Source organism: Paramisgurnus dabryanus, chromosome 1 (assembly GCF_030506205.2).
Source record: "Paramisgurnus dabryanus chromosome 1, PD_genome_1.1, whole genome shotgun sequence".
NCBI lineage: Eukaryota > Metazoa > Chordata > Actinopteri > Cypriniformes > Cobitidae > Paramisgurnus > Paramisgurnus dabryanus.
Genome location: NC_133337.1, coordinates 61262790 through 61277306, shown reverse-complemented (window position 1 = coordinate 61277306; position 14517 = coordinate 61262790). Strand labels below are relative to the sequence as shown.

Sequence of the window (14517 nt, the reverse complement as noted above, 5' to 3'; positions counted from 1 at the left end):
TGGCTTTCCATGCCATTTTGCAGTTCTTTTTCTTCGGGTCCCCAATACTATCATTTTACATTATTACACATAAATTAATTTATGGACATCTAGTTTGATTTATTTGCATGTGTGGATTGCATGCACTGTAATAAAATCTTGCTGCCTTAATTTTTTGTTTTTAATCAACTCCGATTTTCAAGTCATTTTAACTTCCTATTGTTTATCTTCACTAGAGATGAGTTGTTTTAACTTAGTGTAGTTAATATAATATAGTTGAAATATGTCAACTTCATTTTACAAGTTGAAGCATCTCATCTTTTGTCAAGATAAATAATAGTGAGTTGATTAAACAAAAAATTAAGGCAGCAAATAATTTTTTACAGTGTGGGTTGATACCAACATCTGATGAAAATTTTATGTCAATAGCACCTTTAGAAATATGCTAACTGAGAAGAATGGTGACGTGATCAATATTTATTAATTTTATCCTCTGTATGTGTTAAAGGAACACGCCCAGATTTTGGGAATTTAGATGTCACCATCCATACCTTTCTCATCTCCGTGCGTGCTGTAACTCTGTCTGACGCAGCCCCCGCTAGCTTAGCTTAGCACAAAGACTGGAAGTGAATGGCTTCAGCTATCATACTTCTCCCAATAAGTGACAAAATAACATTTTCCTATGTGTTGTGATTTGTATAGTCACACCGTGTACAAATAACAAGGTCATATGAGACACAACTATCTTTTAACAGTATACATACTGGGAACTATATTCTCAGAAGATGAAGCACTGCTACATGGGCGGATTGATTTGCACAACTCTGACCGAACTCTCTGCTCCTCACCAGGGGCTTCTCGGGTGCTGCGAGCAAATCACTCCGCCCAAGTATCAGTGCTTCGCCTTATGAGAATATAGTTCCCAGTATGTATACTGTAAAAAGATGGCTGCGTCTCATATGACCTTGTTATTTGTACACGGTGTGACTATACAAATCACAACACATAAATAGGAAAATGTTATTTTGTCACTTATTGGGAGCAGTATGATAGCTGAAGCCATTCACTTCCAGTCTTTGTGCTAAGCTAAGCTAGCGGGGGCTGCGTCAGACAGAGTAACAGCACGCACGGAGTTGAGATAGGTATGGGTGGACTTAGCTAACTCTGGGGGATACGGTGAAAAAGCTAAATTCCCAAAATCTGGGCGTGTTTCTTTAAAATATGTCAGTGCAAGATGTTTTTAAAATAAAACAGCTAAAATATGGATTTTAGTCTGGGACTAGGACAGCCCTATCTGTGAAACCATACCTCAAAGTTTACTGGTCTTTGTGAATGTGATTGCCTCAAAGTTTGTTTGGTCTCAGTGGTCATTACAAGTAAAATGAGATTAAAATGCATTGATTATAGAGTTTAGGGTATTTACTATCTCATTAAAGTTTTGACTTCCTCATTAATGTATGTTGAAGAGTTTTTAATAAGAGAAATGACATCGAACAAGTTATATTTTCAGTGTTTTATTAAAAATAACTAAAGAATTTTCAAAAAAATAGAATATTACAGAAACAAACAAAAAACATTAAAAGTCAATACACATACAGGGAACAGAATTTGTCCTCTTACAGATTTATATTCTTTCAGTTCTCAAAAAAGAACCTATTTTGTCAAATACAAGATTTTCTCTTTTAGACCCAAAGGATCTTAGATATAAAAACGCAATTTTCATATCGCACAACATCATCCTGAGCGACAGAAAACAGCGCTTCATGTAGTCATCAGAAACAGGAGTTGTTCATGTTGGCATTGTTCCTCAGACTGATGGGATGATCCATGGAAAACTAGTCTGACTCAGCTTAAATCAGTTTTTTGCTTTGTAAAGCGAGAGCTCCGGACACACAGTATGGGATGATACTGACGGTGGCCAGAGGAACCGTGGCGCTTTTGCAGAAAGACAGAAGGTAGAAGAGAGCAGCTGTGTGTGTTGGAGGTTTAATGGAGTCAAACAGGTGTAGCAGGAACAGAGACGAGATGATACAGGCGATCCTGAGCCGAGTGCCGATGATCTTCTTGCTCTCTGTGTAGAGCGGCGAGTGAAGGCCGAGCCCCAGACCGAACAGGGTGCCCATGTTTCTCAGCAGGCTGGCGAAGGGCGTGCTGTCCATGTGGACCCAGGCTGGATTGATGCACCACTTCTGAGCTTTCTCCAGAGTCCACAGGAGATCCACACCCAGAATCCTTAGGAGAACATAGAAGCCCACAGCGAACGACAAGAGGAACAAAGTAGTGTTGAAGTATTGCTTCAGACTGGCGCTGTAGATCCACTGCTGTCTGTTAAAGGCCTCGGCAACAATCATGCCTTTACAAACAAGAAGAAATCATTTTACAACCTCAATTAGATTTTATGCATTCATGGTAGGTTCAAGCCCCACACAATTTTATCAAATATTGCTTTGGATAAACAGGATTTGGATTGACAGCACAACTTTCAATTCAATTTCAAGAAACCACTATTATGGGGATCAGTGTTTGCATATTATCAGCTCATTTGCATTTAAAAGGACACACCCCACAAAACATTTTTTGCTCACACCTACAAAGTGGATTTTAACATGCTATGATAAACTTTATGTGGGGTATTTTGAGCTACAGGTTTGGAGCACAGCAGTGAATAAATGATGAAAAACATCTGATTATGTTTGATACTGACCTGTAATGACGCCAGCGATGACTTGATGTGGAAAATGAGCTGCGATGAAGACACGAGAGAGACACACACAGACCTGGACTGTCCAGAAGATCGTCCAGAGTGATGAACGCAAGTACCTGAATAAAACAAGATAGTTTTGTGATATGGCAATTTAAATTTGAAATGATTCAATCACATACAGTATGATGTCATTTCATGCTTTTCACTTACAGGCTCTTAGATGATGATGATTTCTTCTCTTTGCTCAGTGCTATGGCCAGGATGGAGGTGACCAGCGCATAATAAACACCAGCAGCACCCATAGCGTGACCGGATGGACTACCTGCATTAGAAAGTGAGTGAGTGATAAAAGTCTTCATGATGCAGGATGAGAAGATTTAAAGTGAACTATAGTGTGTGTGTGCGTGTGCGTGTGCGTGTGCGTGGGCATGTTTTACGTACCTGGTCCAGTCTCACAGGTCATGGGGTACTGCTCGATGTGAGGAGCAGAACTGTTCATGTAGTATGAAGTCTCATGGACCCACCAATATGGACGTTCACCAAACAAGATCCTTCAAAAACCACATGATATATGTGTGATTTAAAAGAAATCCAGTATTTCTTCGGTAATGAACAAGTTTTAAAGAACTGTATTTACCATTTGAAGACCAGATTGAACCAATCTCCAATAACAGCCACCCAGATGAGTTTAATGCCCACTGATTCTTTCAGGTGAAACCAGATGGGGAAGAAGATGAAGAAGGTGTTCCTCAGGTCTGCTGCGAAGGAGATGAAGAGAAACCAGCCCTGAGCATCTTTGTAATGGGTTTGCAGATATTGCGTGCTGCTCACACCGAAGCCATGTAGTGAGTCCATCACATCGTCCATATTTACTAAATATCTAAGCTAGGTAAAAACGTCTTCGCTTGAGGAGCTTTTCAAGAGTGATTATTCTTCACTGTCCACTTCTGCTTTTATACTCACAGGCCCACCACCACAACGCATGGACAGATCGATCTTTGAACTCTGAGTACATGTGTAATAAAACACAGAGGAGAACAGAAAAAAACCTCAAGCGTCAGAGTTAAGAGAGTGTTTGTCCAGCAGATAACACACAAACAAGTTCAGTCGAGAACGAACGCTGCATTGAATCACTGAACTATTGTGACTTCACTCTTTACTGCAGCTTAATATAGTTTTTAGAAATCAAATGTGTTTCAGTGCTTATAGAACTATAGCTGATTGATAAATCTCACAACAACACATCAGTCTCAAAAATAATTATGCATTCATAATGAATATAATGTGTTAAGGACGCTCATTGTTTAGATATCATTTTTTAGGTGAAATTTCTCATTACATTCTCATTATAGTAATACAGTTATTTTACTGTATATTATAAATATATATATAAATAATTCAAAGTGTTTAAGCGAAATGGCTAATGGGTATTATAATTTTGAGTTAATTAAATTTTTTTAATTGCTATTGAATTTTTAAGTTTGTGGTTTTTGTAAGTTAATAAGTTTACTAGATTGTTAAAGGGACACTCCACCTTTTTTGAAAATATGCTCATTTTCCAGTTCCCTATAGTTAAACATTTGATTTTTACCATTTTGGTGTCCATTCAAGCCCAGTATTGTGCAGGAGGCAAAAATAGTCCCCTGTTATTGAAAGTTACCAAGGGGACTATTTTCGGGCAGTGCATTATATCATTACGCCTCCTGCAGCCATGTTACGGCAGCAAAGTCCCTGATTGTTACGCCAGAATGAGATTATAGTTCCTAACCTTATCTGCCTAGAAAATCGCAACTTTTTATTATTTTTTCTATCTTAATACACGATGTACAGAAGAGTCAAGTTTTAAATAGGAAAAATATCGAAACTCTTTGGTTATTTTTTTTAGCGCAATGCTAATGGTCTAATCAGATTCAATGGAAAATGCTAAGCTATGCTAAAAATGGTACCGCCAGACCCAGAGATCAGCTGAATGCATTCCAAAACGATAAAAATCTTAATGCTTAACTCTAGAGGAGCTGGAAAATTAGCATATTTTCATAAAAAGTGGAGTGTCCCTTTAAGTTGTGGATCCAAAATGCTAATTTTTTAAGTAATGTTTAGATTACTTGACTTTTTAGGTACAAACAATATTAGGGCTTTCAGTGTACAATTATTGTTAATTGTTCGATCAACCTTATTGTAAATATTTTCAAATTAAAAAAGTGTTTGAGGGTGTGGTGGGGGGGGGGGGGGTAAAGTAAAAACATCAGTCTTTCTTGGCGTCCAAAACAATCAACACTCTTCTCAATGATCAATCTTAGAGCCTACGTCATTATTCAGTTTTGCAGAACCAGTGCAAACAGTTCAGAAGCGTCCTGTTCAAAGGAAAAAGATACAACAACAGGGATCATATCACTATTTACTTAAGAAATCTCTGATTCATTATAGATCTCATTGTTTACATGTACGTGAGTTACATAAATAGACCTACACAAAACTACTGCCAGGATAGTGGACTTTGACTGAAAATTCCTAAAAGTACCTACTAATTGTCTCCACCTCACTTCACTTTCCCAATATAAAAAGCTCACTCTCGTGTTTCTATTACAGTCCGGTGTTGAGATCTTCGGTTCATTGCCTCGAGTACAAAGAAATACAACTGTTGTTTAAAAGAGTCATGCAGCATCACATGTGCAGTAATCCCATGAGATATTCTGGATTAGAAAAAAACAAAACAAGTCCAGAGATCGGAGGAGGACAATCAGTAAATCAATGAGGTTTGTTCTTCTGTCCATTTTCATCTTATGATTAAAGATCAGTCACAGACTGGACAGATCTAGTCAAACTGTGTCATTTGCATTAAACGTGTCACTCTTAGATTTCATGAAAGGTGACATCACAGCGGACACATCTGACGACAAACCAATCGGTGTGTCCGCTTGTTATTTCATCACTGTTTGCCCCATCAGTGTCATCACAGGTGAAAGGTCAGGAAATGTGAGTTCTCCAGTGGGCATGTAAACAAAACCACATCTAGCCTTGAATAAAGTCCATTCAGAGCAAAAAACTGGGCTCCAGGAGAAAGACGAAGCCTGACAACGTCCAGTCGACCTGATCTCAGTCTGCAGACATGGATCTGCTTCACAGCTGGGGTGTGAACATCGCTGTCCATCTGCAAACAGAGCACGGAGACTATAACAATCTGTTTCATAGGGTCTCCTCCGTGGCAGATCTCCACACCACCTTCTTTGTGTTTTTTCCTCTTTGGTTTCATCTGAGGAGAGATGTGGGCATTAAACTCATCTGGGTGGCTGTGGTGGGAGACTGGCTGAACCTCGTCCTGAAGTGGTGAGAAGCTCTTGTTAACATGAGATTTAAAATGTAATGACCTACAGTAGGGTTGATTCAATACAGTTTATTTTCAATAAAATTTTATTTATATAGCACTTTTCAAAATTGTTTCATTGTTCCAAAGCAGCAAAAAACAGAAACAGAAAACAGAAAAATCATAGGACAACCAAGTAGCAGCTAAGATTAAAACTAGTGAGTGGAGTAATAATGTAACATATATGTAATGTAACATTGTTCGAAGTTAAGCTAATGTCAGCTGACCCCCAAGGGGTTAAAAATAAGTGGTATTTTTGAGATATTTCTAAGATGGAATAATGCTTTGCGGCAGACATTGGAGATATGACTGTCGATATATAGATTGCTGTTGAACATCACACCCAAGTTCTTCACTGTGGAAGATGGCACAACAGTGCAGCCATCTATGGACAAATTATACTCTGACATATTTTGGTTGGAGCGATTCAGTTCAATAATAAGTATCTGTGTCTTATTGGAGTTTAGCATAATTAAGTTATTTGCCTTACAGTTACTGATGTCGCTAATACAGCCTGTTAGCTTAGAAAACTGGTGGGTTTCGCTAGGGTGTGAGGAGATGGGTATCATCTGCATAGCAATGAAAACTGATGCTATGTTTTCTGATAAAGTCTCCTAGGGATAACATTTTTAATGAGAAAAGGACAGGCCCTAGAACTGATCCCTGCGGTACACCATATTTAACCTGAAAGAGACATGGCTTTTCCTCATTTACATAAACAAAATGATATGATCTAAACAAGGCTAAAGCCTGACCAAGCTTGGTTTAACATTCAGTCATGTTAAGTAAAATTGATTTAACACATTTGTTTAGCACATTTGTTAGAGTGCACTTTCTCAATGTAATGAACTGCACATTACAAACACATTAAACTGGTACTGTACATCTGATTCTTGTAAAAACAAGTTGTAGTACATAAGTTATAGTGGTTTCCATAAGTTGTAGCAAATACTTAAGAAAAGTAATTAAATGACTGTTTTTAGGATTAAATAGAAAATATTTCAATGAACTTTATATAATAACAGGCTTTGACATTGGCAGGGTGTTATCTGGTGAGCGGCCGTACTGGTGGGTCCATGAGACCATGTTTTATGGTCCTGTCAAACATCCTGAACTGAAGCAATTTCCCATCACATGTGAAACTGGACCAGGTATATTCTTATTATTCCTAATATTTAATTGTGGTTAAATTATCCTATGTATAATTGTTGCTCTAACTGTGCAACTCTTTAGTCTTATCAAATTTCAAACTAATATTCCTGGTTATCATTCTGGTGAAGTTCAAGGGTCGTCCTTATATAATAATCATATCACTTATAGTAATATTACACATACTGTACTGCTGCCAGGTCTCCATTCATTCTTAACCTAATTTATTGGAACTGTATGTGTGTGGGCATCTGGCACTGGTTGCCATGTTTTAGCATTTTGATTTGGTGTCTACAGAAAAAAAAGGGCACCAGATAACATTCACTTTCTGCACTGTCTTTGGTTTGACATTATTGAGGTGTTTGTTATGTATTTAGATAATACACATCTGCTTGTTTTATTTCAGGAAGCCCATCAGGTCACGCTATGGGCTCTGCAGGAGTCGGGTATGTGATGGTCACTGCGTTACTTTCCATCGCTTCAGACAGAAAAACACCTGCTTTACACTACAGGTGAGACATGGGACATTCAGATCTCTAAATTCCAACTTCTTGCCTTTTAAATCATGTGTGAATGAGATGTATGTGTACTGTAAACAATGTTGTGTTGTTTTAACCGATTACATCTGACACCGATGTCTGTTCTCAGGCTTTTACAGTTGATGCTCTGGACATTGTTGGGTTTTGTGGAGTTATTGGTCTGCATGTCTAGAGTTTATCTGGCAGCCCATTTCCCACACCAAGTTATCAGTGGAGTTATGTCAGGTAGATATCTTCTTTATGAACCGTATAAATTGCTTGCAGATCTTCTTAGAGCCGTTGCTCTTTTCCTCACAGGTATTATTGTGGCAGAAATCTTCTCCAGACAGCAGTGGATCTACAGTGCCAGTTTGAAGAAATACTTCAACAGCACTCTGTTCCTCCTGTCGTTCGCTGTGGGCTTCTATGTTCTCCTGAAGGTTCTTGGTGTGGATCTCCTGTGGACGCTGGAGAAAGCTCAGAAGTGGTGTGTCAATCCAGACTGGGTCCTCATGGACACCACACCCTTTGCCAGCCTGCTGAGAAACATGGGCACCCTGTTTGGTCTGGGACTCGGCCTTCACTTGTCATGCCACAGCGAAAGCAAGAGAAACAACAACAGCGCTCTCTTCAGGTCAGGATGTATTTGCATTTCTTTGGTACTGCTGCAGCTCCTAGACTCTGTGACGTTTTCCTCAAACAACCATTTACTTTTCTACTTTCTGTCATTCTGCAAGAGCGCTGCTGCACTTGTGTTGCCCACTGCACTCGTTCCTGCTGCAATGTCTTGGATTTTGTATAGAGGTAAACATGAAAAAGACATTTAATGTGATGTTCAAACTGGTGCATCAAAAACACGCTGAATGATAAATAGTTGAGGGGTGTAGTTTTGCATTGGGACCATTCATGCAAATGTTCAGTGGTTCAGTAGCACTGCTGTCATGCACTCAGATTTCTCCGGTTTCTACAAAACTATTATTCCTCCTGTTGATAAAACTCTGCTTGATGTTTATAAATGGTTTCATTTTCTATGTCCGTGGTTCTCCACTGGATTTGCTTCAGGAACCAGTCTGAACATCAGGTGGTGAGCCAACCAAAGTGCCAAAACAATTTATTGTACAAATATGCACAGCATGTCCATGGAAAACATGACTGTCTTGTAATATATTAAAGAAAATCAGTCTTGTGTAACATTATTAGGAACCACCGTTTATCATCAACAGGTAGTAACAGATAAAACTTTACATTTTAGAATTTAACTACTACAATGACTTGGTTAGTTTCTCTGATCACTGTGTTGTTATGCCATAATCTTTAAAAATAAAATGTGTACTTACCAACATTTTACTCCCTTATAACACTACCAGGCTGGTGTAATTACTGAAATATTACTTTAAAATGAGTAAAACATTTATTATTTCAGTAAGTACATATTCAATACAGTTATTACCATTTTACATTAAAATCAACGCAATTTACATTGTTATTTTTTGGTAACTGCACTGTAATTGTCTGGATATTGCACAGTAATATATTGTGATATGTGTTTTAAAAATAATATTACCATTACATTGCCCAGTTATTACCAATCAGTAAAGTAAAGTACCACATCAACAACTGAAAGTGAAAGTTTAAAAGTCTGATTGTTTTATTATTCTATCCAATAAGCACTGTACCTTTGAAATTGCTGTATTTTTTCCCGTATGTTTTTTTTTACATTTATTTAGCTTTTATTCAAAACTTATTACAAATAAGAAAACATCATATTGTTGGTAAGCATTATTCATGTTCTTCCCTGAGTATCTTGTGAATGGTTTTAATGAAGGCTGCTCCATTCATTAAATATAGTGTTCATTCAGATGAGGTGTTCAAAGGTCCTTCAGTCATGCTCTGAACATCAGGTATAATAAACACATGTTTTGTACATAGATCTGCTGACTAGTCCCGTCACCATCATTCATATCAAAGCCACTTATAGAACCTATAGTATTTCCCAAACTCACTATTGTACACAAACACACATGTAAATTCTTCTACCATAAACTTCTTGAGAAATTGTATATGATACATTTTATATGATGGCATATTAAATCTGATTTGTTTGCTTTTTGTTTGTTTAACCCACGCTTTTGGTCAGACTATTCAGATGTGTCTGAAGATAATGTACAGTAGATCTTATAAGATTAATACTGGAGCTAAATATCAGTATTGATTGTATTAAAATAGACAATGTCTGATACTTTTATAAAATACTGTCTTTTCAAAGAAATTTGCCCCCCCCCCCCCCCCCAAAAAAAAAATTCTTTTCATGTATATATATATCAATGTATACATGGTATAAATCAATGTATTGTTTCAGAATCTGTGTATAGTTTTGACAGGTTGCAAGGTCATGTGCAGCAAATTACTGTATTGGCGGAAAAAAATATAATGCACTGCAATTAAAGTACTTGCTTTACATAAAATAGTTTCTCTTTCCTTTCCCATTGGTTTGTGCAAAACCTTTTGACACAGAAGAATCTTTATCCTGGGCATTAAATATTAACCAGCTTTGCTTAGTTTTCTTGAACTCTCTTTTGTACATGCTTAACATGCTCTTGTACAGTTTGCTCCCCATAAGGGTTATGTGACGATATAGGAGGCCAAAGAGCAGAACATTTTGTTTATGCGGTTGTACGCTGGAGAATCAGTTCAGCAAAAAATGGCTTATTACATCACAGACTGCACAAACAAGCTTATCAATGTTTGTCACTCCTCATTGAAGGTTACACATTGAACGTGCGCAACAGAGCACTGATCTATACCCCTGAAGTACTGAGAAATTATACTTCACTTCAAGTATGCATACTGGCTGTACTTGATTAAAAGTATCCACATTAACTGATGAAATAAAGATTTACTTTACTTATTAAAGTGATTTTAATACGAAAGGTAAAGTAAGTTGTTTCATCACAATTTTTTAAGCATCTGGACTCTGCAAGCTATTATGTAATTCTAAGTGTAGTTAAACAGAAACTTTTGTCTGTATAAACATGTGCTGAAATTGTTAAATTTTAAGTCAAGGCAAGTCAAACTCCACCCATCATCAACAATGGTTATAAAAAATAAATAAGTTTTGCATGTTATGTATGCACTGTAAAATAGTGTGCTACCTTACATTTAGTTTGCTAGCTAGTTTGCTACCTTAAACCACTTATTTAGCAAAATTTTAAAATAGTAAGTTGACTTGTAAAGCCATTTTGATTTGCAGCAATGTATTGTAATTTTTTTTAAATAAAAAAAACATCTTTAAAAGATAAATCATCAGGATAAGCTTGTCAATCATATACATTCCTAATAAGAACATTGTAATATACTATTCAACAAATTTTCATCGACTTTATGCCTGTGTGTGTGCGCGCGCACGTGCGCGTGTGTGTAATGACATGTTTATTATGCTATAAACAGAGGAAGTGTCTCCCCGTAAGCTGAACGGCCTAAAAGACATAGCAAATGGTACTTTTAGATCAAAGACTGCCAGGAGGTTTTGTGACAGTTGAGGTTAGGGACTGGGGTAGGTTAAGGGAATACAATATACAGTTTGTACAGTATAAAATGCATTGCGTCTATGGAGAGAGAGAGAGAGAGAGAGAGAGAGAGAGAGAGAGAGAGAGAGAGAGAGAGAGAGCTCGACTCACGTATAAAGATGGCACAACTACAGTACATCAGAAGAGTTGAGCCACTATTGTTAATGTATAGCAACTATAAACAGACCTGCTGGGTTTACACAGGTTATAAAAGCTGAGTGAGCCCTTATGATTTATTCTGTCTAGCTGTCTTGCATTAATTTTAAGCAATAAACAATTACATTTTTAAATTAATAATATTTTAGGATTATACCTCAAATTATTGTAGATTTCCTCTTTTAGCACTTATATGCAATGGCCCCTTGCATTGATTTAGCTCAATTAAGTCAAATGAAGAATTATTAATTTAAGAATTAATACATTCTTGCCACACAATTCACAATTTAAGTTTGTAATATGATTTAATAAAATGTAAACTATTCTTATTATTACTATTTAAAATAGGGACAAAATACATTTTGAGACCTTGAGGTCAATCATTAGTGATACATATTTAACAAGATGAGATTTACTCTGCAGGACACCTGTGTGTATAACTTAATACAACATTGGTTGTTTAAAGGTAATTGAAAAAATGCCTGAGAAATGAGATGTTAACTCTGAGAAAACATTTAGTATCGTCTGTTTGCAATGATGTTGATGCATGTTAATTGGCTGAAGTGTTAAAAAAATAACCTTGAATATCCGCATAGACATATTAAACTATTACACTGACAATCTTTACAACCTTTAATGTAGAAAAACACTTTATAAAACATATGACAATAAATTAACAATCATACGTCTCCTGGATTATATCTTTTTTAAAGGCATGAATAGAAAAAAATACACATTTGATGTTATTTCTCACAAGGAAAGGAGATTTGTTTAACCCTCCTATTATGTTTGTTATATTGACCCCAAACATTAAACATTTTGCTAAAATGTGAACATAACAGAAATAAAACTTGTAAATTAAACATGACCTTACATATCAAATATAAAGGATATTTTACACCAATACTAACAAACTCACTGATCAAACAAAAGCAAACATTTACTAAAAGTCAACATTTGTTTCTTGTCAATGTGGTTGCTTGTTGGGCAACGTGTAACATCTTTACTGTAGACATCCAGAAACTGAACTGTAAAGGTTCTGCTTGAGAGCCGATGTAAAACTCAGTCGCTCTATGAAAAACAATGTAAACAAATGTATTGTACAATTACATCTGAACTGAAATAGCAATATAATGCAGAAATATCTAATATTGTTTTAGACACTTACAAGATCGTCCAGGTCATCCATGGCAGGAGGTTCACCTTTCTGTTTAACATCATTAATCATCTGGATTTCAAAATAATAATTATTATTATATTAATACGTATTAATTTATTATGATGATATAATAACATATATATTACAAAGATCTGCATCATTGTTTGAGTGATATAATAACAGGCGTATTCATTCACAAAAAGACTATAAAGACACTTACATCAATGTACTGCTCATATTCTGCCATACCATCTTCCTCCTCATTTTCCCAATCTCGCCAGTTATCAAAGTCAACTAACAGCCATGCTGGCTGCAAGGGCACAATAATGGATGGGCAGACAGACAGACAGACGGACAGATTAATGTAGGCTATCATGTAAAATGGTGTTGAAACAGAACTGTGTATGTCCAAGTGAGATCAGTGTGGTTCAGATACCTTAGCTGTGTCTTTCTGAAGTCTCGGCCATGCCACATTTTCTTTATACTTCCTTATCATCACATTAATAGTACGATCCAGAACCTTCTCTCTCGAATCCTCAAAGCAGATTAGTCACAGAATTACTCAACAAAGCCACAGAATAAAATATAATGACTAGATGTTTAACACTTATTAGGATCTGTGAAATTGTTTTTAGAAAACACATCTTTGATCAATTGCTCTTTCTCTCTTCAGATTTCAAATCGAAAAAACAAATGATGCAATACTTACAGACTTCAATACTTTGTCATAAAATTCAATCTCATTGTAGATATTGTTGTCATCCACATCTTTACAGCTGAAACATAATACAAGATTATTATTGAACACATGTGCTAAGAAGAACTACTCGAGTTTAGATGAAGCAAATGAGTTCACTCATTCACTCACAACAAAAATACAGACTTGTGGAAGAAATCTGAGAAGCAGAAGACTTTTAGAATAGTAACTATAGCTTTCTATTTAATATCATTGTCTTATTGATTTATCTTATGTAAGATTTCAAATAATATTTCAAAATAAAAACATGATATGATTATGAAATCTTATTTTCTCACCTGAGAATGATCTTTGTGTCCTGGACATCTACTTGCACATCTTTTGGGTTTTGAACCACAAAGTTGATGGTGAGATATTTTTTCCGGTCGTACCACAGTGTTTTAGCAGGTTGGCTTTAGATAATAAAAGAGTGTTTCACATATAAAATTAAACCTTGGATGAGTGTCTAATTCAATGAATAAACCAAGTATTCTAAGCTTAATGTTTTTACTTTAAAAAAAATCACATGTGCCATTTTGAAACACAAGCATGTGGCTTCTATCGTTTTAAATAATCAGTTAGGATTAAACCTACCAGTTCTCCGGTCGAACAATCTTTGGCATCTTGATGTTTTGTAGAGTTGATGTGCTAAATGTTTTCAGAGGTTTTTAGCTAATGTGGTCTCTTTACTCTTAGAGAAGTCAGAACTGAATGGAGGAAACTCAGTGTGGTTGGTTGGTTTGGAGAGTGACTGACTGCCTCGCTATTTTTAGGATGGATGGTATCAGCTGCTGTGACATATCAACCCCCCACACTTCTCATTTAAATGTGCTAGAACACTCGAGTAAATCACTGTTTTCTTCTCTCACCCAGACCAGCACACACACAGAAGGTGGGGTGAGAATTTTGAGGTTTTAAGAGATCAGAGGAACAGCAGACCAAATCATGAACAGTCTGAAACATCCCAAAGTCTAACTCAATTTAAATAAAGTTTGGGTAATTAGTTGAGTTACCAACCTGACACACAATGTATTCATGAACCAAAAAATATATTACAAAGTACAGTATTACCAGTCTGTCTGTTATCTGTCAATTTTTTACAGGGTCTGGTGATATACAGGTCGGTTATGTGGTTAGTGGGGTATAATGCAGATGCATTTATCCAAAACAACTTAATATATTAAAG

At 36.3% G+C, this 14517-nt stretch overlaps 3 protein-coding genes across 3 annotated transcripts; 1 reads left to right on the top strand and 2 right to left on the bottom strand.

Annotated features, from left to right (window-relative positions):
• Nucleotides 1-1477: 1477 nt before the first annotated feature.
• g6pc1a.2 (glucose-6-phosphatase catalytic subunit 1a, tandem duplicate 2) lies at nt 1478-3632 on the bottom strand. The gene is made up of 5 exons (XM_065242750.2): nt 3321-3632; nt 3125-3234; nt 2894-3005; nt 2684-2799; nt 1478-2332 (listed from the first exon to the last, which is right to left on the bottom strand). Exons 1-5 carry the CDS (start codon nt 3548-3550, stop codon nt 1830-1832), a joined length of 1071 nt encoding a protein of 356 aa, XP_065098822.1. The 5' UTR covers nt 3551-3632; the 3' UTR covers nt 1478-1829.
• A 1374-nt stretch (nt 3633-5006) lies between these two features.
• Nucleotides 5007-9997, top strand: g6pc1a.1 (glucose-6-phosphatase catalytic subunit 1a, tandem duplicate 1). The gene is made up of 6 exons (XM_065242752.2): nt 5007-5439; nt 5632-6010; nt 7089-7198; nt 7603-7708; nt 7845-7960; nt 8033-9997. The coding sequence occupies exons 2-6, from the start codon at nt 5793-5795 to the stop codon at nt 8539-8541; spliced, it is 1059 nt and encodes a 352-aa protein (XP_065098824.1). The 5' UTR covers nt 5007-5439; nt 5632-5792; the 3' UTR covers nt 8542-9997.
• Nucleotides 9998-12051: 2054 nt separating this feature from the next.
• On the bottom strand, nt 12052-14084 carry ptges3l (prostaglandin E synthase 3 like). The gene is made up of 7 exons (XM_065242746.1): nt 13926-14084; nt 13631-13744; nt 13305-13371; nt 13032-13130; nt 12816-12905; nt 12605-12664; nt 12052-12507 (listed from the first exon to the last, which is right to left on the bottom strand). The coding sequence occupies exons 1-7, from the start codon at nt 13952-13954 to the stop codon at nt 12499-12501; spliced, it is 468 nt and encodes a 155-aa protein (XP_065098818.1). The 5' UTR covers nt 13955-14084; the 3' UTR covers nt 12052-12498.
• Between the last annotated feature and the right edge of the window lie 433 nt (nt 14085-14517).